This window comes from Salvia hispanica, chromosome 3 (assembly GCF_023119035.1).
Source record: "Salvia hispanica cultivar TCC Black 2014 chromosome 3, UniMelb_Shisp_WGS_1.0, whole genome shotgun sequence".
In the NCBI taxonomy this organism is placed as follows: Eukaryota; Viridiplantae; Streptophyta; class Magnoliopsida; order Lamiales; family Lamiaceae; genus Salvia; species Salvia hispanica.
The window spans coordinates 41,520,235-41,543,811 of record NC_062967.1 but is presented as its reverse complement, the minus strand read 5'-3'; the positions used below and the strand labels follow the sequence as shown (position 1 = coordinate 41,543,811).

At 36.5% G+C, this 23,577-nt stretch overlaps 2 protein-coding genes and 1 pseudogene across 3 annotated transcripts; all 3 read left to right on the top strand.

Annotated features, from left to right (window-relative positions):
* The first annotated feature begins 714 nt into the window (after positions 1-714).
* Positions 715-4,500, top strand: LOC125211331 (annotated as a pseudogene).
* A 1,479-nt stretch (positions 4,501-5,979) lies between these two features.
* Positions 5,980-10,605, top strand: LOC125214862 (probable serine/threonine-protein kinase DDB_G0282963). The gene is made up of 7 exons (XM_048116053.1): positions 5,980-6,262; positions 6,346-6,567; positions 6,657-6,734; positions 7,409-7,715; positions 8,756-9,137; positions 10,110-10,187; positions 10,331-10,605. Exons 4-7 carry the CDS (start codon positions 7,426-7,428, stop codon positions 10,379-10,381), a joined length of 801 nt encoding a protein of 266 aa, XP_047972010.1. The 5' UTR covers positions 5,980-6,262; positions 6,346-6,567; positions 6,657-6,734; positions 7,409-7,425; the 3' UTR covers positions 10,382-10,605.
* Positions 10,606-18,058: 7,453 nt separating this feature from the next.
* LOC125214750 (protein HEADING DATE 3B-like) lies at positions 18,059-22,123 on the top strand. Of its 2 annotated transcripts, none has more exons than XM_048115888.1 (5): positions 18,059-18,244; positions 18,519-18,734; positions 19,093-19,832; positions 20,988-21,039; positions 21,130-22,123. In XM_048115888.1, the coding sequence occupies exons 2-5, from the start codon at positions 18,549-18,551 to the stop codon at positions 21,928-21,930; spliced, it is 1,779 nt and encodes a 592-aa protein (XP_047971845.1). In that variant the 5' UTR covers positions 18,059-18,244; positions 18,519-18,548; the 3' UTR covers positions 21,931-22,123. The 2 variants fall into 2 exon arrangements, with proteins under 2 accessions (XP_047971845.1, XP_047971844.1); XM_048115887.1 differs by having other exon boundaries at positions 18,060-18,244; positions 18,447-18,734.
* Positions 22,124-23,577: the final 1,454 nt, after the last annotated feature.

Here is a 23,577-nt window from a genome sequence, read left to right as displayed (position 1 = left end):
CTAAAACACTATTTTTGATAGAATTGGATAAAGCTACGTTATGCATGAGACAAGAATTACGAGTCACTAGTAATACCAAAAAAATTGTAAATGGACGTTTCTAACTGTGAGATATTTACATGCAAGTTTAACTCAAAGTATAAGACAAAGGTCCGTTTTATTCTTGCTAAAATTTGTCTTTATTCATATTTATATAACCCATCAATTTATCAAATTAAGCCATTGTTATCTAATTACACAAATCAATATAATTTCATTTCTACTAAACAATAACGAAAAATCTTATTAACGCATACTTTAACACGAAGCCCGCGTTTCTTATCTTATTTTATAGTATCTTTTTATATCCATCTTTCTTATCAAACGGGTAGTATACTTTACTTCTAATCATATACTATTACAATTTCGAATTTGCAATTTTAATCACACATACTCTCACCAGTTCATCAAAATATTTACACACGCATGCATTAAAATGTAAACGAAATTCTCTAATACGGAGTAAGATTTAATTAATCAATTATAGTCTACAAGTTTATCGTCACAATAATAAACTACAAAATCATACAAGTAAACAAATTCAAACTTGTAAATTCTATATTTGTTAAATTGCAAACTCAAATCATAAACAAAATTTTATAATTAAATAAAATTCGTATTTTAATCACACGCAACTCCAATTTCAATCTTTATATAATCGCGCATTCAGATTCTCCAAATCACACAACATAATTATATCCCTTCAACACCGGGGATAATGATACGCTACGCCGCCGGTGCACCCTTCGTCCTTGCACTCTCGATCCTGGCCGTTGCCGCTCACGCCCGCCACGATCTCCTCAAGCTGCCGGCCGAAACTCGCCGCTTCTTCAGCGTCGGCGCCGACGACGGCTCCGAGGGGACTCGATGGGCCGTCCTGTTCGCTGGATCCAACGGCTACTGGAATTATCGGCATCAGGTGATCGCGATCGAAATTCTGTTACCAATTTTTACTTATTTCTATGTTGATTTGTTGATGCTTACTGGAAATCTGCTCCTGCAACTAGTTAGGCGACTGAAATAGTTCTACTTTTTTGTTATTGGAAGCTAATTTTGAAGTTATTAAGCTAGTGTTTTGTTACTCTGCTTAATTTCACGGTTTTTAAACTGTTTTCGATTTATATCTTAATTTTACTGAACTCATGTTTACTGAATCATTTTCATTCATAGTAGTAGTAGTATTTTTAGTTTTTACAGTTTGACTTGTGTTTGCTTAAACTATTGGTTTTCTATACAGTTTATTTTAAACTTTTTCCATGATTTTATTTCTAAATTGAGCTTATTCTTACTTCGAAAATCAAAATTATCAGTGACAAACTTTACTTGGTTTAAGACGAATTATTGAATTGAATGAATATAGTTATGAAAGATATATTTATATTTCAAGTTGCAGTTATCTTTTGCGTGCTTCAGTAATGCACAAGGCTGTCAAGGCATATTCCTAGCGGGCCCACAAAGATTATTAATCATAAACATAATTTCTTTTTGTCGTGACTCGTGAGAGTGGGTCACCAGAACCCCAATTAATTTTAGTTGCCTGAAAATTCACATTTTCCTTTTTCTTGATATGCATCTTTATTTACCTTGAATTGAATTGGATTGAAGTTGAGATGAATTAGTAATTGCAGGAAACTTTAAGTATATTGATGCCGATTTGATTAGTAAACTTGGCATGAAAATGAGGACAATCAATTATAAAGGAAAATATCCAAATATGATAGAACAAAGAAAGTGATATTGCAAAAAGCACATGAAAGCAACCTATATGTTATTTGCTTATATTGGTCCAGCTTGCTATTCATGACTTGTTTTATGTGTGAACGACCTCGATTTTCATCTGTAACGGATCAGTGAAGCTGATGCATGCTCCTTTTGTTTTGTACTAGGCTGATGTGTGCCACGCGTATCAAATCTTAAAGAAGGGTGGTCTGAAGGATGAAAACATTGTTGTTTTCATGTACGATGACATTGCCAATAACAGTGAAAACCCTCGGCCTGGTGTCATCATAAACAACCCGCATGGTAGTGACGTTTACGAGGGAGTTCCAAAGGTCAGTGTCGTTTTAAGTGTTCTAGTTGTTTGTCAATTATAGAAAAAGCCATGTTTTCCTCATATAGTTAATTGGGACAGGATTATGTTGGAGACGCTGTAACTGCTGAAAACTTTTATGCTGCAATTCTTGGCAACAAAACCGCGGTAAAAGGAGGCAGTGGCAAGGTTGTGGATAGCGGTCCAAATGATCACATATTCATATACTACACAGATCATGGTGGTCCTGGAATTCTTGGTTAGTAAATTCTTTTGATATAATGCAAAAAAAATCTATCCTGCATTCCCTTTTCTAATCAAATATGTTCTTGATAGAGGAAGTCACCTCCCTTCGTGGAGGGCTACTCCTCCACAGAGGCCTTCACACCAAATCACTGGACTTCAACTGTTTTCTGGACACCTTAAATATACTCAAACTTGGAAAATATAAACTATGGAGTAACAAACTAAAAGATAACCATAACATGAAAGAAATCTGCAGAATACATGGAGAGAATGTCCTCTATCAGTTCTCTGCATTCGACCGAGTATTAATCGTTAATAGAGTTTGTGTGTTGGACTGATTATTCTTGATGTTGTTATGTATACTCAGGGACGCCTGCCGGACCATATATATATGCAAATGACCTAAATGATGTCTTGAAACAGAAGCACGCTGCTGGGACATATAAGAGCCTGGTAATTTGATTACAGGCATTCGTTTTTGTGGAATTGTTCATCTCTGAAGCAAAAAGTAAAGGAAACCTAAATATCTCCATATTATGCCATAGGTATTTTATTTGGAAGCATGTGAATCTGGAAGCATATTTGAAGGTCTTCTTCCCGAAGGCTTGAACATATATGCAACAACTGCAGCAAATGCGGTTGAGAATAGTTGGGGAACCTACTGCCCAGGAGAGAGCCCGAGTCCTCCCCCTGAATATGACACCTGTTTGGGAGACCTCTACAGTATTGCCTGGATGGAAGATAGGTAATGCCTCGTATACTTCAAACTTTCAGACTTCATTAGATCATTATTAATATATGGTTACGTGTACGCGATTAAGAAAATTTCCTCGAATGTGTATGATTTCTCTTGTAAGGGAACTTTATCTTGATGTCACTCAAAAGACTGGCATAGTTTTGAAAGTATGATAATGAGAGTGGTGGGGTGGTTGTCTAGCCAGTTCTGAAACTATGTTTTCTGGTGTATTGTTTTCCTGATCAATATCGACTTTGTGGTGTTTATCAACAGTGACGTGCACAATCTCCGGACTGAAACTTTGAAGCAGCAGTACGAGCTGGTAAGATCTGCCAAAACTAAATTTGTTCTTTGCTTAAATGAGGATTCCTACACATACCAAGTGATATTCAATTCGTGAACATATATGACCTTTTACTGCATGTTTAGGTCAAGAAGCGAACAGCAAATGACAATGGTGAATATGGCTCCCACGTCATGCAATACGGTGATGTGACCCTAAACACAGAGGCTCTTTATCTGTATATTGGCACAGATCCTGCCAATGATAATTTCACTTTTGCGGTGGACAATTCTCTGTTGCCATCTTCACAAGCTGTCAACCAGCGCGACGCTGATCTCCTGCATTTCTGGCATAAGGTAAGTGTGCCGAAATCGAGTTTGATCTCTCTGTTTCCTCTGCACTTGTGTGTTTCAACTTATTAGATCAATCGGATTATAGAAAAGATCAAACGATGATACAATAAATGTAACATAGCTCACATTTCGGTTCCTACTTGCAGTTTCGCAAGGCTGCTGAAGGTTCTGATCGCAAGGTTGAAGCTCAGATCCAGCTCGCTGAGGCTATGGCACACCGCGCACACGTTGACAACAGCATTAAACTGATCGGCAAATTCCTCTTCGGGATTGAGAAGAGCCACGAAGTCATGAACTACATCCAACCTACCGGGAAACCTCTTGTCGAAGACTGGAGCTGCATCAAAACAATGGTAACAACACTTAACACATCCCAGAAACATTCATCGCTTCTTCGTTCCATTCCCTGCTCGTCTCATTCAAGAACATGTTTGTTCCTATCTGCAATTACAGGTTAGGACATTTGAGGCGCGCTGTGGGGCGCTATCCCAGTACGGGATGAAGCACATGCGAGCTTTTGCCAACATTTGCAACAAGGGAGTGGAGATTGAGGCGATGACCGAGGCTTCAGCGCAAGCTTGCACCACTTTCCCTTCCAACCCTTGGAGCTCTCTCCATAGGGGATTCAGCGCTTGATTCGCTGTCGCCTTGCAGCCGGGGTATGTGGAAGCATTGGTGCTGGATTTGAGCTTGTAGATATGAAGATGAGCTTGATGTTATATTTATATATATATATATTGAAAATGTTATTGGTGGTCAGAAATATAAAGGCCCTCTTATTATTCTTCTTCATAAGATCAAATCGGTTACACTATCTGAATTGTGGGCATTTCTTGAGTTGTTTCTTGAGTTGCAAACAACTTCAACAAAGTAGTAGTAAATCAGAGAAAATTAAAACGGAGTAGTAAAAAATAGTTTTTGAGAAATAAAGCCGATTTTTTAGAGGAAACTTAATTATCAAATAATTTATGCCTCTAGTTTAAAACAATGAAATTCAACATTTGGGTAACTCTTTGTTCAACATTCCCCACATTCATTCTACAGTATTTATATTTTAATTGATGGCTCTCTGTTTTTCTTTTCACATTTAGTTGATGTTTGGTGAAATTGTAGTTTTTGTCATTATGAGTACGTGGTTTAGAACTTTAATGTCATGATAATATAAATCCGCTCAATTCATATGTTGTTACAAAAACTTTCTTGGAATAAAAATTCTTGCTTTAGAATATATTTTTGTAACTTTTGTAAAAAGCATGATATATTTGAATGAATATGTATCAATATTATTACATCATTGTTTGCCGACATATTAAGATTGATATGAATTGACCGAGTTCAGACATGAATTATCAAGTCCAGTAAGTCTAATACTCAATTAGATGAATATATTCGGAGATTACAAGAGTCTACATGTCTAATAAATTTGATATTTTAATTCAAATTCTAAAATAAGCTTTAGTTTTTTAATTGCAAACTCTTAGTTTTAACTATTTTTATGCGCAAATGTAGAAATCACTTGACAAACCCTTGGGTATCATTGGTTTCTCAAAATCTTCGAGTTTGAGGTTTTCGAGTGTACACAATAGTGGAACAACTATGCTTTAGCCAAAAATATAAAATAAAATAAAATTGTCCGCTTAGTCATTATAGTCATGCCTCAACTATATAAAACTTGTTCAGCCACGTCATAGTCACGTCTCACATTTTTTTTAATTGTTGGTATATTTTAATTGGAGTAGAACAAAATTAATATAAAAAAATAAATAGAATGAAATGGAATGAAAAATAAGTTATATTTATTCTATTTTATAGATTAAAAAAAAAAAAGACAATACCGCCGCGGCATCGGGCGTGTCGCCCACCGCACGCCACACGGCTCCACCGAGTACTCGGCTTGCAATAGACTGCCACTGGCAGCAGCCGCGGCTGGTAGTAATATTTAAAAAATCAAAGCAAGATTAGATACATGCAGACGAAGCTAACTATAATACATTTAATTAACCACGGTTAACTTAATCGCATGCCAGAGCGCCGGTTAGCGAGAAAGCTCCACCATTATTTCATTGTTAATAAAAAAACTCATTACATAAAATAGCCTGCAAACGGCGTAAGGTATTCCGTTAGATCATTCGCCTCATTCCAGCTTGCGATGGGGCAGAGTAACGCCGTCATCTAACAGACCAAACGACGAGCGATCAACACCGTTTATGATAATTTAACGGTCCAGATTGAAGATGGAGAACTCGACTGTATAAAACTGGAGGCTCCAAAGAGAAGAAGAGTATTTCGTATTTTTGTGTTCTTTCTTCACTTATTCCTCTCTCCATCTCTAGGTTCTCTCATAAATTTGGAGGGCTGTGTTATCTTCTGAGTGGTGATGCACTGAATTTGTAATGATCAAACGATTTAACAGTGAGAAATTCGCAATTTCTGCGAGTTTAACTGAAGAAGGTTTCGCATATAATTAAATTCTGGAGTTTCAATGATTGTATATGTGTTTTAGAACATATTCAAGCTCGATTGTGCTGATTTGATGCCTTCCGATTGGGTATTTGGAAGAAGATTTGTGTTGCAAGGTTTGTAATTATCATTATTTTGTAATTCTACTTTGATTCCTTCGGTTGTTTTGTAATGATACTGTTTGAATTTTGCTCAACAGGTGAATTTTCGAGAGATTTGAGATCGGTTTCGTGGATGAGAGGATCGCAATCGATCGACGAAACCTCAGAATTCTTCCTGTTTCTCTGCTGAAAGCGCTATTTTCAGCGCTTCAATTGCTGTGGATTCTGCTTGGTTTTTGAGGCGTATGTGACATCAATTCATTTCTTCTCAAGTTTTTTCGAGAGGTTCAACTCTGTTAACATCCAAGTTGGAGACCAAGGTAATTTGTTTGGGATAATATTAGAAAATTGGCGTATGATTTACATTTTTTGTGCGTGACGAAATTTTTTTGGTTGCCTGTTGTTGCAGATTTGGAGGATTCCGGCTTTACTGATATTTATCAGATTTTATCGGCAGAGTTTGTAGGGTTTCAGTGGAGGAGAACAGGTAATGGTGATTTTTCTTTCCTCCGGCTCCCTCCTTCCCTCTCTCGAGGAACGTGATATTTCAAATCGTTTCAGCTTGATGTTTGATTCAAGTGCTCTATCTCAAAGTTTGCTCAAATCTCTTCGCCTTCACAATTCGAATTTTGTGAATCTCCAACAATGTTTTTTTTTTCCTGAAAAATTTCCTCTATCTGAAAGTTTTGACCTAAAAAACCAGGAGCTAATTTTTAAGAAAAGTAGCCGTTTCTTCCTTTGCTATACATCAACAATTTTCGTCGCCACATCGAGCAAATCAGCCCAAAAATGTCAAAAACCACAACAGAGTGCTCTGCTCCTGACATTATCTTTTTCCAGAAAAATAAAATAAAATATCTTCATTCAGTCAATGGTTAAACCACGCATTCAATTCTTCTCCACTTGTATACCATAATTCTTGGGCAGAATTCCAGTGTTGAACCATTTCTCCCCAGATTCTCTAGCCCTAGCAGTATTCTATTTGATCTCTTTACCTGCATTTGGCCGAAAAGTCTGCCCATTTGAAACTCGGTGATCTTCTTTTTATTATAAATCTTATCTTCCTTTTTCGTCACACCATTATTGGCACAGTAGTTTAACTTAACAGAGCCTTTAACTTCCGTTAATAACGAGAAGCAAATGTTACTTGACGGCGTACAGGCGTACAAAAGGGGGCGATGGAGAGGAACATTCCCCACTCCACCAATAAAGACGGCTTATTGCTGAGATCTGAATCCAAGTCAGCCGCTACGACGTCGTCCGACTTCGTGTTGCAGTGGGGCAACAGGAAAAGGCTCCGCTGCATGAAGTTCCAGGCCAAGGACCACAACTCGGGTCCGGTTCAGCGGGCCACCACCCGGATCGATCGCCGGGTTGTCAGGTCGGATCTCAATCCCAACTCGAATCAGCTCGATACCAATAAGAGCAACGGCTATTTGAACCTCCGTCAGCGGCCGGCTATTTTGAGGTAATTTTCCCCAAAAATAATGAGCAATTTTACTTTTTTCTTTGTATGTTGACTTATTTGCTCTGGTTTTGAATTTTGATGCTGTTTTTAATCAAAGTTGTTTTATTTGGGTCTATACTCTATAGTATACAAAGGTAAAGTAATCCTCATTCTTCACCGAATTCATTTCCTTTTTTGGATTCAATAATTCATGTGGATAAATGGTTTTTAATGTGCGTTGATAATTGTATTTTTGGTTTCGGCAAAGTAAAAATGAAAAAGTATTTTTCGTCAATAGCAATTAAAGATTGAATAACGTGGAGTGATGCCATTTTCCCTTCATTTCTTGGAAACTGCTAATTGGTTGGCTTCGGAAAGTGGACCACTATTTTATCCTCTCATTTCCACTCCTTTGGCAATGAATTGTTATTTTCCTAGATCTACGCCACATTTTTGTAATATTTTCAAGATTAGTACGCTTAAATTATTAAACAGTGGGTAACGAATTCAATCCAACGGCTCAGATTCTTCCAGCCCTTTTCTGTTTTTCGTTATCTATCCGTATTTGGTATGTATCTCTCTGTATCTGTATTTGCACACACTGCCCCCAAATACCACGTCTCTTTGGAGTATTAAATAAAAGGCGCTGACCCATATCAGAAACCATACACTCTCTTAAAACAACTCCCCCAATTCTCTGATCCAGAAGTCTCCTACAAGGCTATTTCTGTAATTCCCTTTTCAAAATCTTTAATTTTTTGTTGTTTTTATATATATATTCAGTATTATTTTCACTGGTATAAAATTTTTGAAGTATGATGTGAAATTCATCATAGTTGAAATCTCTGTTCCAGAACTCCCCACAAGGCTATTTCTGTAAATTCCCCTCCTACCCTTTAAAAAATCTTTAATTGTTTATTGTTTTTATATGTATTCAGTATTATTTCTCACTTGTATATGTATGTTGTGAAATTTATCATAGAAGTGGTTGAAGTTTGTATTTTTATTTACATATTTTATGAATAGTGATGTGATTTGCTATTGTTGTGTTCAATCTTTAGGAATTCAGAGAGTTCTCTTGGTATGAGAGGACACAGCAACGGAGTAAGGGGTTTGACATCCCCTGAAAGAGGAGAGAAGAGGGGTGGTACCACCGGCAACAGTAATAGAACCAAGAACAACAATAATTCAAGTCACCGCAACGACAACCACTATCAACATGGCAGTGGAGGTGGTGGCTCCGGGTCATCCGGGACAGGCCATGATGAGAAAAAGGGCGGCTCGTCTTCTGGCGGTGACACCACCATCTTGGCGATGTGGCCACCGAAATTTGTGATCGCCCTGACAAACAAGGAGAAGGAAGAAGATTTCATGGCAATCAAAGGGTCCAAGCTCCCGCAAAGACCAAAGAAGCGAGCCAAGTTTATCCAACGCACACTCAACGTAAGTCTTACCATTCCTCCATTCCTCCATTCATCTCGTGTTAGATAAGGAAATATTTCCTTCCTTTAGTGTAATTATATAGTACTCTGTAATAAAGTTAAATATGGGTATTGGAGTGTGGAAAGAAAGATAGATCTAGATTCCGTATCATGAAAAACCAAGCATAAGAAAACACACAACTTTATTTTGGCTATCCTTTTTTGGTACATGTTAGGTAATACTTGCACAAATTAAATGAAGCGCGTGAAATATATAGCTTGAGAAAAAAAAGAACCCCCCATTTAGACATGGTAGCAGCATAGGTAGGTGCAATCTATGTGCAATGTTCATGTCTTGCTCATCCATTTTGGTCGTAAACGAACGGCGACTTTGGGTTCCATCGTTTACGACAAAATTCATACTAAAAGTATGCGACTTTTCAACATATTCAACTTGGATTATCAGTTGTTCAATTACTTGGAAATGAAAGTAGTTGTTTGCAACTTGCATTTATTCTTTTTACTGTGAGAGAAATTCGATATGGAAATGATTTTTTAGTCCGTACTTTTTTGGTAGACTTTAAGTTGCTCATAATAGTAGCCTCGCACCACCATCACAATTTGATTATTTCCATAGAGTATTTTACTGCAAGTTTTTAATTAAATGTTATGGAACTACTGATGCAAATTGGTTTTGGTGGGGGCTCTGTTTTCTTGTTCATTCTTTTATATGATGACAGCGCACTCTTTTTTTGGTTGTTTTTTTGCAAGTTCAGCTATATAAAGTAGTAGAGCGAATAAAGTACTAGGTGTTAGTTTTTTTTATCAAAAATAGAAATGACTCACTTATCTTTGGACAGTCCTAAAAGGAATACGAATCTCAGTTAGGAGAGTATGATTTATATGTGTATATCCCAATAACGGATCAGTAAACTGTTTAAACATACAATAAAAAATTATGGAGTCTGAGTTCTATTATGTTGTGCATTTGCAGTTGGTTAGTCCAGGTGCATGGTTGTGCGATCTGACATTGGAAAGGTACGAGGTCCGAGAGAAGAAGGTTTCTAAGAAGGTACCACTTCTTCCTCCCTTTCACTCTCTCTCTAGGCCAAAGGTCTGAGGTTTGAATCCAGGATGCTGTCTTTAATTTTGTTGTCATTTATTGATAATAAAAATCTTTCTCTGGTTTATTAAATTGTTGTTTGATTTATTCAGAGACCGAGAGGGTTGAAGGCAATGGGAAGCGTGGAGTCGGATTCAGAGTAGAGGGGAAGATTTGGACTTAGTAGAAGTTGAGGTATGAGAGAGTTGAGATTTGTGAAAATGTTTACAAAAAGTGTGGGCTTCGATTCGAGATGGAATTCCTGTGGTTCAGTAATTCTTTCTCCTCCTTTTGTCATCTAATACAATTGGTCTTGAAAGTATTATGTGAACAGCGTAATATTTCGCATGATATTTCACCAAGTTAATGCTCTATGATTATTGTTAAACTCCAATTTCAGTTACTTTAAATATCAACTTGGGTTTAAAAGGTACAAATGTTGGGGGGCCATGGCTGTCCCTGAAAGAAATATCTTGATGTGTGGCATTTTTACATTTATATAAAAAGTAAAATCAATAATTCCAATTTAACAAATATTTCAATTTTAAAATGACACCTTTTGGTGAAAAACATCAATTTAAAAAAAATTCAACGAGGAAACGCTAATATATTTGTTAGACAATCGTTATTTGATTTCCAGAATTTAGTCGTGGGTTAATTAAATAGCTCCATATGTCACCATATATAATCACAGCCATATAAAATAAGATTTAACCAACAACCGAAATATCTCTCGAATTAGAAAATCTCTGAAACAAGAAAAATGAGTGACTAAAAATCTTGATTCAAAACGTGATAACCTGAAAATTAGTATAAATTAGATTGCATAAAAGGGGCTCTGTTTACAATATCAAAACATAGAAAATAAGGCGAAAAGTATAGTAAGATTGAAAATCATATCTTTTCATTCCCTCGTTGAGTGAAAATGCTTGAAATAATTGAAGGCTGAGAGATTTTATCTTTTTCACTCATATAGGGAATATCGAGATATTTATAACGGTAAATACAGCTATTTCTTGTGGAAATCATATTATTTTCATGGTAATTTATAGAAGTGTTTTCCTTTTTTTTTTGAATTAGTTGATTAGTGAGGATTTGTGTGTGTGTGATTGATGAAACAGAAGTAGGGTTGATGATGAAGCAAGACGAAGGATTTGCGAAGATATGGGAGGTTAGGAGCAGCAAAGCCGTCGTAGACTCCTCAAGCGATGATGAAGAAGGATCATCAAACAAGCTAGTCTTGTTTGCGAAGGATGATGCCGATGGTGATGATTATGATCCACGAAGCCATGGCGCCGTGAGAGTTGAAGAAAAGAAGGTAAAACCAATCAAGCGGAAGAAGGAAGTGACAACGAAGAAGAATAAGAGGACGACGAAGAAGAATAAGAAGACGACTAAGAAGAAACAAAGCTTGAAAGATGAGGGAATGCTGAAAGATCTAAAGGTGTTCGCGGATTCTCTAGTTCGCGAGCTTGCATCCGCCAAGGAGACCATGTTTGCGCGTATGCGCGATGAGATGAGAGTCATGGTTGCTTCTGAATCAGCTAAGAAGACGAAGACGAAGAAGAAGAAAGTGTGTGCAAATGAAAAGATTGGATCATCAAAGCTTGAGATGAATAATAATGTGAATTTGATGAATAATCACATTCCCTATATGGATAGCCACTCATCAACATCATCTAGGGTTGAATTTTGCAAGTTGATGGCTGCATCTCAAAAATTGGCTGAATTGAAGCAACAACAACTTTTTGGGGGATTTTCTTCGGACTATCACAAATCCTGGGGTTTAAATGGTGAAAGACGTCCCTTCGTTGCCGGATTCGGGCTCCCAGCCCCGCTAAGTCAAGAGATGGCCAATGGTTCTAGTAGGTCAAGTTTGTCATTCCTGACTGAAAAGGGTGCCGGAGTCGGGCTCCCAGCCCCACTAAGCGGAGGGATGGTCAATGGTTCTAGTAGGTCGAGTCTACCCTTCCTGACTGAGAAGGGTGCGATGATTCGGGCATCGTCGCAACCAATGGTTGCCAATAGTGTTAATGGTAGCACGTGGCTTGCTCAGTGAGGCAGAATTCCAACTAGGCAACAAACTGAAGTTTTGACCGTTATTCACTAGAACGTTTCTTTTTCAATCAATAGATCAAAAGTTCAAGTCTCCAATTGATGGTTTTATTTGATATAATATAGAATTAATTGCCTAGAGTAAAGATAAATTGACAAAAATTGTATTCTCCCGTCCCGAAATATGTGTCTCACTTTGATTTGGCGCGAGTTTTAAGAAATACCCCCTCCGTCCCAGATAATTCGACCCAGTATTCCATTTCGGGCCGTCCCACATAATTTGTCTCACTTCACTTTTACCATTTTTGGTAGTGGACCTCATATTCCACTAACTCATTCTTACTCACATTTTATTATAAAACTAATACTTTAAAAGTAGGACCCACATCCCACCAACTTTTTCAACTCACTTTCCATTAGATTTCTTAAAACTCGTGCCGGGTCAAAGTGTCCCAAATTATCTGGGACGGAGGGAGTAGTAATATTAAGTATATACACATATAGTCGACGTTTTTATAATTTAGATCTTTAAAGATTATCTAATAATTAAATAATTGGATGTGAATGACTACGATTATTTAGTTGGATGATAACATTAAGAAATTAAGTAAGGGGGTGTATTAGGGGCCTCACAGCTCTTTAGTATCAAACACAACACAAATCGTAGCCTTTGGATCATTGGATTTGATGGTTGTGATAAACTACATTATTAGATAAGCTACATTATTAGACTTAGAGATGCCCAAGGTTTTCGGTTCCGGCGGTTAACTGCGGAACCGTGACATTTTTTATGAACCGGAACCGCCATATTTGGAACCACGGATCGGTTCTCGTGGTTCCGGTTCAAGATTTTACGAACCGAAATCATCACCGAACTGCCGGTTAACCGGCGGTTTCACGGTTCCGGCGAGGTATTCGAGGCGTCAGCCGTTGGCAGCCAAGGAGCAGCTTTTTCAGACGGTTTTTTGACCAGAACCAGCGGTTAACCGCGAAAACTAGCGGTTCTACCGGTTTTACCCCAAAACCGCCGATTTTGTCCGAAATTCAAAATTTTTTATTTATTTTTTAATTCTGATTTTGAATTCAAATCGATCCATTTCCCCCCTCCCACATTTTTATCTATAAATACCCTCTTCTATTCTCACTTACATTCACCCCATTTCATGTTTTTTTTAAAAATAACATGAGTACTTCTAGCATTTGACTTGTTATACGTAGATGTCAATTTTGTAGTTCGCTCTTAATAATAATATTACTATTATAAAATTTTACTTTTCGAAGAGTGACAGTTAACTTTTGGAAAGATGTAAATTATATAAACGATTTTAGCTAATATTTAAATAAATAAATCGGTAAGTAGAAAACAAAAACTAAAAGATGTAAATTTTGACCAAAGCCACATTAATGTCCACAATAAAATTAAAGTGGCAAATAATTGGGCTCGTAGAAATTTTTTTATTTTCTGTTATTTAACACTTTCTATTTTTTTCCACGAAATCTACTTAAGTTTACAAATCAATCTACGTAGCAGCTTTAATGCTTATATTCATTTTTTTTTTCTATTCAATAATGTAAATACTTCTTTCATATATTTATGTATTTATTTTTTTATAAGAAATTGGAATGAAAAATATAAAAAAAAAAACACTCCATGCCATGTATAGTTTAAATGGTGGTGGCGAAAATGGGGGTGGCGAAAATCCGGCGATAAATCGCCGATCATCGCCGGATTATCGCCGGCCGTTGTGGTGAAAACGGCGATAATTCGGCGATAATGTTACCGTTTTTACGCCAACCGGCGTTTTATGAAGGACCATGGCGGCGAGGCGATCCGTCGGCATTGGGAGCGCCTCATGAGGGACTGCGGCCACTTCAACGGTATTTATTCTAACTTGTTGGCGGACATGCCCAGTGGCCAGAACGAGCATATGGTCCGAGATGAGGCCATGCAGAGGTATTGTGGCAAGTACTTGTCGAAGGGGTTCAAGTATTGGAACATCTACGATACGGCTGAAGGATCTCCCAAAATTCCGGACGGGAATGCACGCCGCGCTGCACGGGAAATCGGTGCGCTCGCGCCTTAGCGTTTCGGAGAGCGAGGGGAGCGCGGCCCACATCGACTTGAGTGGGGATGGTCCGCACGAGCGCCGGAGGGAGCGAAGAAGGCGAAGGGGAGGCGGAAGGGGAAGGGCACAACGTCGGAAGTCGGTTCGGAACCCCACATCGACTTAGAAAAAGCCACTTATTCGAGCAATGTCGCCAATCTGACGCAGATGTACACGCTGTACTTCACCGGCGGCGGGACCCCTGAAGAAAAGGCGGCCCTCTGGAAATGCATCCAAGGCCTGCAGATTAGGATGGGCCTCGAGCCCGACGCCCCTCCGGCCCCTCCGTCTCGGTTTTTTTTTTTAAATCTTTGTTTATTTGCGGTTTTTATTTGTAGTTTTTTTTTTCTCGTTGTATTATATTTTCCAATGATTAATACAACGATGAATTGTTCATTATTAGTCTATTTATTAAATACATTTGTAGGGAAAATTAAATAATATAAAAAATAATGATGTAAAAATGAAATGTTGAGTTAGGGAGAAATAAGGGAGAAATAAGGGAGAAACCAATGTAGCAGTTGGCTAAAAACTGGGGATAAAATATGATGCTGATGTAGCGCTGATGTGGCAGGAGTTAGGGAGAAATAAGAGAGTGCCATTGGGAGTGCTCTAAACGATTTTAGCTAATATTTAAATAAATAAATCGGTAAGTAGAAAACAAAAACTAAAAGATGTAAATTTTGACCAAAGCCACATTAATGTCCACAATAAAATTAAAGTGGCAAATAATTGGGCTCCGAGAAATTTTTTTATTTTCTGTTATTTAACACTTTCTATTTTTTTCCACGAAATCTACTTAAGTTTACAAATCAATCTACGTAGCAGCTTTAATGCTTATATTCATTTTTTTTTTCTATTCAATAATGTAAATACTTCTTTCATATATTTATGTATTTATTTTTTTATAAGAAATTGGAATGAAAAATATAAAAAAAAAAACACTCCATGCCATGTATAGTTTAAATGGTTGCAATAACTATTAGATGAGTAAATTCAGTCGAAAAGTAAACTTATAGATTAGTGTTTGAATAAAAATAAATAAAATTCTCCATTTGAAGATAAGTCGATTCAAATCCTTTTATATTATGCAAATTTGTAGAAAATTATTATGACTTAATTACAATTCTCCAAAGGTATTGAAAGAAATTAAGATAGTTAATTCGATTTGATCATTTGACTTTCCGTACATATATACTACATAAATATTTAATTAATTTCCTTTTATTTAAAATAAGGGCATATTAGTTCATATATAAAATATTCTTATAGCAAAAAAATATAGGGACATTATAGCATGGAGACATTTTGTCTCTAAATCACTGCCGTAAAGATTTGAATTGACTTACCTTAAAATGGGGGATTTTATTTCATATTCAAACACCGGTGGTATAAAAGTTTGCTTTTCGTTTGGATCTGCTTAAAGATTTTGATAAAATACTAACTTTGAATTCATGCATCTAATACTCATTAGCTACCAATTATTTTGTTACTAAAGTAATTTTTAAAATTTTAAGTTTTAAAAATAACTATATGCATATATATTTAATTTCTTAGTGTTATCATTCAACGAAATAATTATAATCATTTCCAATTTTTTACTAATGTTAAGTAATTTTAAATTTGTAATTTAAAAAAACAACTACATGCATACATACTTCACTTTTTAGTGCTATCATCCAACAATTTAACTATTACCATTCACAACCAATTATTTTATATTATATCATCTTTACCATTCTAAGTTTAAAAAAAATGATATAGTTATAGGGGAGTGCTAATATGCTAACCTATGCAATTGTTTTACTGTTAAATCATCTTTACTATTCTTAAGTTATAAAAATGATTCCACACACATATAATTAAGTTTTTAGTGTTTTCATCGAAAGAAATAGGAGTGCAAAATAACAATAGTAATTCATGTCCAATTATTTCATTATTAAATCATCTTTAAAATTCTAAGTAATAAAAATAATTGTATATGTATATAATTAATTTATAGGGTTATCAAACAACTAAATAACCATAGTCATTTCAATCCATTTATTAATAAATATGGTTTAAAATTTTAAATTATAAAAATGACTACATGTGTATATACTTCAATTTTTAATATTAGTATTATTATCCACTGAAATAATTATAATCAGTTGTATACAATTATTTTTTTATTAAATCATCTATCAATTCTAAATTATAAAAATGACTACGTACCATAAATAAAGTAACTAATATGAATATGAATTTAAAGAATTTGCACATACACATAGTGCGTTAGAACGTGCGTGTGCGTGTGCGGATGCGTGTGCAATGGATATATGCAGTGAAGGTATTTAATTTATAACAATTTGAAATCCCAGTTATCTGCTTTAAATATATAATACAAACTATGAAATTTAGAAATCTAGAATTAAAAGCTCTAATTCCAATTCCACCCCCTCAATCCACGTCCTCAAAAAGAGCTTTGGGAATCATTACTAATAACTTGTAAAAATAACAATCAAATTAGTGGAAATCAAATATCCCAGCTTAAATATACATGTGAAACTACTACGACTATGGTTTAAAAAAATTGTCACAGAATTGTTGTATGTTGTGATTGAAAATTAAGGAGCATTAATATATCATAAATTTTTGGATGAAAAGTTGGAACCTATGTGTGGTTCTTAATCGAGGACCCATGACTGGCCTAATTTCAGGCAGACCTTAATTTATGTGCTTGGTCATGACGCAACAAACATGTGGGATGGGGGTATTTATTATACATTTTCCTTTTTAACGCATGTTTGGTAGGGTAAATAATTCATCTAATAATAGAATTGAATAAACAAAATACTCCCTCCGTCCCAATAAATATGAAACGTTTGCTTTTCGGCACATGATTTTATGTAGTGTTGTTTTGTGAGTTAAAGAAGATAGAGTAAAGTAAGAGAGGGAAAAGTAGAAATAAAGTTATTTCTATTTTAAGAAACGTTTTATTTTTTATGGGACAACCCAAAAAGGAAAACGTTTCATTTCTAGTGGGACAGATGGTTCATAGAGTTTCATCCCTAATTGACATATTTCTAAATATAGAAACATCATTTTCTCTGCTTTTTCCTTCTTTCTTATTTTTATTAATAAAATAATACTATATAAAATTTTGTGTTAAATTTGAAATGTAGCACTTAGAACGAGACAGAAAGAAATATTTTTTTTATGAATAAACATGTATGTGTATGGTTTATGTACATAGTGCAATGCATGATGCATCATCGCCTTATCTTTCCAAGATTTGGCCACTTTATTAGATTTACCAACATCACTCACCACCAATTAAAACCTTGATGTTTATCACAGTTCTACCTCACGCAAACTTTTATTGCCACATACATTTTCCAGCTAATCACGTCATTATCATTATTGGTGATCACTCTTTAATAATTAATCCATTTATCTATAGCCATAAGCCGCACTCTAATTAATTCAATTTAAAACAAAAATACTCGATCGCCATTTATTTTTCGCCACAAAATTTTATTTTGTAAATTAAGTAAAGACAATGATGTTTTTATTTTAGAAAAATGTAGTAGTAGTAGTAGTAGTCATAAAAATTAGGATACATTTGAACGTAAACAGAAAGTCTTCCCTCTTTGGACAGTAATCTGGCAATGCCTAATAATTAGGGATTTTTATTAATCATACCATGATTGGATGGATTGAATTTGATGTGTGATTTTCTGGTCTATCCAATTTTTGGTCCACAAAAACTGCACTTTTGCACTTTCTCTCTCTTCACAGACTTCTTCTATCTTTTTCCTTGTTTTTGGTTAAGTATCTTTTTTGTTTTCACCTTGTTGTAGTGCATTGAGTTCAGCTGCTGAAGAGGTAAACTCCTTTCTCTGGTTTAGCTTTGTGAACTTTGAATTGACTTTGCCTTGTGTCATGTGCTGTTCTGCTTGATTGTTGTACTATACACATGGATAATTTGGTTGAGGTGTTAATCATATCTGCATAGTTGTACCTTGTTTTCTGTCAAATATATTTGACAAGATTTTGATCTTTGTTGGCTGGGAATTGTGGATTTCAGTTCAGGTGATTCATGTGGAAATGTTTGAGATTTGAGAAGTTGGACAATTATGTGTATTATATGCTGTTTCAGAAATAGAAAGAGAAGAGGCTAAATATATATATGAAGAGAGGGAATGATGGGGAGAAAATTATGGGGCCTATGTTTCCTAGGCTTCATGTGAATGATACTGAGAAGGGAGGGCCAAGAGCACCACCGAGGAACAAGATGGCCTTGTATGAGCAGCTTAGCATCCCTTCTTCACACAGGTTCAGCCTGGCGCATAATCCGAGTGCCGGTTTGGTACAGGTAATCTTCGAGAACGGAGAACCTTATCACCTTATGTTGTACTTCAGTATCAACTGTGAATGTTGATGTTGGTTGATCCATCTTAGATCTATATATATGTTAACCACTGTGGTTTAAATATGTGCTACTTCATTAGCGTAGTCTATTCTGCTTAAAATGGGTAGGGGCGAGGGTAAGCTGTATGAAGCACGCACCCGTGTGTTGGTTAACTTTGGAAAAGGTATATGTAGCTCTTGAAGGGTTTTCAGATGTATGAGGACCAAATTTTTAATGTTTGCGCCTTGAAGGGTGTCAATGATTTGCTAGTTTTGCTGTCGAAAGTTTTTACTCTGATTGCTTCGATCACTTTTACAAGCAGGGTGGTGGAAATGGCAGGGGAATGTTTTTTGCTCGGCAACTACATCCTATGCACCCATCTGAGATGCAATACAGCCAGTATTCTGAATTAAGCACTCCACTGGCACAACTGGAGCAAAGAAAGAAAGTGGATGAAGACGACTATACGGTTCCTGTTTTCATCCAGCCTGTACCTGCAAAAATCGATAAATATAGCAACCGCATACGCCAGCAGAAGTTTTCACCCTCCGATCCTCCTCATCCTTCGTTGAAGTTCCAAAAGGCCAAAGGAACGGGCATGTTTCAGCATAGTGTAGGACAAGAAGAGGGAAGCAAGAAGGGAGAAAATTCGAATCAGTCTGTGTCTTGCCAGAAGCAAACCGTTTCGTCTGTTAGTCATGATCCAGGAACTAGATTAAGGACTGATGATAGTGGACAGCAAGAGCTCTGTGCTGAGTCGCGACTTTACAATGATGGTCAGGATAGGGCTAACATGGCAGCTGCAGCGAAAACAAATTCATCTGATTCAGAGGAAGCTTCACTGTTGGGAGAGGAGAATATGGTCCATGATCTTAGTGATGACACGGGATCTCATGTAGATGAGTCTAGTAGGCATCCGCAAATAGGGAGCTTGGAGAGGGGCAACAGTGTTTCTGAATCATCCATTTTGAATACTGAATCTGCCCTGGATATAACACCAGACGATATTGTAGGTATATTAGGCCAGAAGCATTTCTGGCAAGCGAGAAGAGCTATCATGAAGTAAGTTACCGTGCTCACTATGTTGTATATGCAATGTTCAAGAGATATTCGATAAGTTTGGCATGATGATATGTTGGTGTCCAGTGCATGCTAGATATTTGATGAGCTGTCTAGTTATGAAGTTTCTGGTATATCTCGTCTTTTTATTTCATTTCTGCTTCAACTAATGGCTTCAGAAGAATGGTAAGTACTAAAATTTTGGATATTTTAAGAGCATCCTTTGAGATTTGCTGCATCAATATACAAATTCTGAAAGGTTACTTATCGTCGATGGAGAATTCTACAATGTGAGACTCCCTCTGTGTCAAAAGTTTCCTGATTTTATTAATGCTGCTTTACGTTTTATTAATAGTTAGAGTCATGTGTAGCATCGAGGATTTTTTTCTTCAATTTTAGTAGTTTGTTTGGTCGCATGGTTAAACGGTGGGTGGCTTTGGTGCAGAATATTAATACCTCATAATGAGGAAATTTAATTCTTCAGCCACCTTTGATGTATTCAGAGAGCGCATGACATTTTGTATAGCATGGTGAGTTCATATGAGATTATATCATTTGGTTCGAGGTGAGTCCATCAGCCATGGTCCATTCCTTCTTGTCGGTTCTGGGATATTTTTGTCATTATAATATTGCTGGAGGAGCTTAGATGACTAACTGCAGATGCATTGCTGGTTTTGACATCAAGACGGCAACGCGCTGGATTAATCTTGGCCTTTGTCATCAGAATAACAAGTGTTCGAAATTTTTTCTATTGAACGAGTAACTTGAAAAATCGATAGTCTTCTTCTCTCAGTTCCTTCGAGAAATTCTGGGCCATGGCTCTATGACATTCACTCACCGAAAATTAGAGTATCTCATGCATAGTATGATAGTAGCTAATACACATAAGGTATGATCATGTCCTTATTATCACCATGTATAGTATTTCGCATCTCAATTGGCTCTATATTTATTTTCATTGGAAATCATCCTGGTGCTACTTTGTCGTTTTTTTCTCGCGCCTGTTTGACTTTCCCAATTTTAAGAGGTGAGCCATGCTGGGACTTGAATGATCTTAGTGCCGTGCAATGTGATAATGACTGCTACTTTTGCGCTAAGCTGCGTTACTTCATTACCTTTTCGCTGCATTTTTCTGACTAATCTCTATCCTGTTTTCAGTCAGCAAAGAGTTTTTGCAGTTCAATTATTTGAGTTGCATAGATTGATAAAGGTAAGGCCATATCTTTGTTTGGTCAAGTGGTTTGCGATGATTGATGTCTCATTCTATGAATGCTTATGTGTTTAAAAATGTCGAAATCAGGTTCAGAAAATGATTGCTGCATGGCCAAATCTTTTAGTCGAGGACTCGGGTTTTGTCAACAAACCTACGACACCAATACTCGGGAAGAAACGGCCTCTGGATTCGAAGGAAAAATGCAACTCAGATACTCCATGTCACAAGAAAGAACGCTCTGCTGAAAACAGTCTTGAGAAAGTGCCCTTTTCTGCAGCTCAAAACGAGGTTCCGCCTTCAAGCTGCAGGCCGTCTGCCATCACAAGCAACGACCCTAACAATGCTCGAACCCCTCTTGTCAATCATGCGGAAGGGCACCAGTGGTTGATTCCTGTGATGTCTCCTTCAGAAGGACTGGTATACAAGCCATATCCAGCGCCCGGATTTCCTGGCCAAGGTTGTGGCTCGGGGCCAAATCCGGCAACAGGTGGCTTCCTGGCTCCTGTATTTACTGCAATGCCCCAATACCCTTTTCCTTCGTTGCATCCGTATGCGCCTCATGGCTACTTCCCGTATGGCATGCCGATGATGAGTCCCCACTCTGTAGCTGCCATGCCTACTGAGAATAACTCGGATGGGCTGGACCGGCATCTGTCTGAGGAGATTGAAGTGCAATGGAGCAGTTCTAGCAGCCCAAGTGAGAGACAGCCTAGTAGCAGTGTGGAGGCAGCAAACATTCTTCCAGTCCTCCCTACACAGTCTCGAACTTGGGTTCGTACCCCTCGGGTGATCAAGGTTGTGCCGCGCAATGGTGTATCAGCGTCTGAATCTGCTGCAAGAATTTTCCAGTCCATTCAAGAAGAAAGAATGCAGCATGATTCAATGTAACTTTTTTGCAACTTCATTCATTTTGGTTATATCTGCAAATTCTTGGAAAAATGTAGTAGTATGTATGTGTTAATCTGTGATTTTCTTTTTCTAACATGTGACCAGAATTAGTGGTATTTCATTTTGATCAAATGTGGGGTGATTGGCGTTTGATGAATGCAAAGTGTAAACCCAATAATTAGTATTGTGAGTATTTTTTGCGGGTGTTATGTGGTTTTTGATGAGAATAACCTTTTTTTTAAATGGTTCCGATCAGATTAATTTGTTAATATATCTCATGCATACAAAATACAAAGATCTAACTATATGGTTGCGCTACTAAAATTTAAAAAAATTTAGTCCACTCCACTATATTCAACTACTTATAAGGGAGATTAAATTCTTTATCCACTCATAGTACATTCAAAATATTTATTAAAACTTGTGTTTGTTTACTTCTATTTATCTTTCTAATAATATGCGTCTCATTTTTTAACAAACATTACTTCAATAGCTTCTGTTGTCTATTACTTTACAATTTTTGTTGCATTAAAACTTTATTGCCAACGAAACTATTTTTGCAAACGCATGTGCTCCTTCAGTCTCGACGCACATTTCTTAGCCGATACAGGATGTTAAGAATTGTTGGTTAATATGATTAATTAGAGAGAGAAATAGTGAGTATAAGTAATAATGGAAGAGAGAAAGAGAGTTGAGTATTTATTTGGAAAGAGAAAAAAATAATCGAGTTGAGTGTATTAATTAGAAAAAGAAAGTTGTCAAAAATATAACCTTGTCATCTTGGTTGGGATAAACTAAAAAAAAAATGTGTCATCTTAGTTGAGACGGGAAGTAGTAAATGCGGTACTTCCCGCGTTCATGAAAATTTGTCACTTATTTCCAATTTTGTTCGTTCCTAAAAATTTATCACTTTTCATTTTTACCACTTTTGGTCGTAGACCTCACATTCCACTAATTCATTCACACTCACATTTTATTATAAAACGAATATATAAATGTAGAACCCACATTCTATTAACTTTTTCAATCTATTTTCTATTATACTCCCTCTGTCCAATTAGAAATGAAACATTTTACTTTTCGGTTTGTCCCATTAAAAATGAAACGTTTCAATAAATGGAAATAATATTCTCTTTATTTTTTATATCTCTCTTACTTTACTCATTCTTCATTAACTTACAAAACAACACTATATAAATTTCGTACTGAAAAGTAAATATTGCATATTTAGTGGGCTGAATAAAGTATTTTTTAAAATATATACCGAATCAAATTATAACAAATTATTAAGGATGGAGGAAATACTTTCACTATTATGTTAAAATGAAACTCGACTACAAGTTAAACCTAAAAATTACTCCTACTCTCATAGATATTCCATGCCATGCAGATAGGAACACCGAATAGTACCAAAGTGGAGGTAGTTGAGCGCCGTACATTTTGGATAAGATTTGAAGACGTGGAATAAAATTAGACGTGAAGCTTAATTCCATAGTCAAATTCACGAGCAATGACAAACTCAATCCATATCCAAACCAAACGCCACGTATTCACACTATGCTTTCAACGCCCAACTCACCAGCCGACACGTGCTCCTCACGCAGTGGCGGTGATACGCCTCACGTGACTCGCATGTGCCCTTTATTC

Coding starts and splice junctions, on each gene's coding strand:
- LOC125214862 (XM_048116053.1), top strand. CDS start 7,426: ATGGAGAGGAACATTCCCCACTCCACCAATAAAGACGGCTTATTGCTG. Junction 7,716..8,755: donor CAGCGGCCGGCTATTTTGAG/GTAATTTTCCCC, acceptor TTCAATCTTTAG/GAATTCAGAGAGTTCTCTTG. Junction 10,188..10,330: donor AGAAGAAGGTTTCTAAGAAG/GTACCACTTCTT, acceptor TGATTTATTCAG/AGACCGAGAGGGTTGAAGGC.
- LOC125214750 (XM_048115888.1), top strand. CDS start 18,549: ATGAAGAGAGGGAATGATGGGGAGAAAATTATGGGGCCTATGTTTCCT. Junction 19,833..20,987: donor GCGAGAAGAGCTATCATGAA/GTAAGTTACCGT, acceptor TCCTGTTTTCAG/TCAGCAAAGAGTTTTTGCAG. Junction 21,040..21,129: donor AGTTGCATAGATTGATAAAG/GTAAGGCCATAT, acceptor TGTCGAAATCAG/GTTCAGAAAATGATTGCTGC.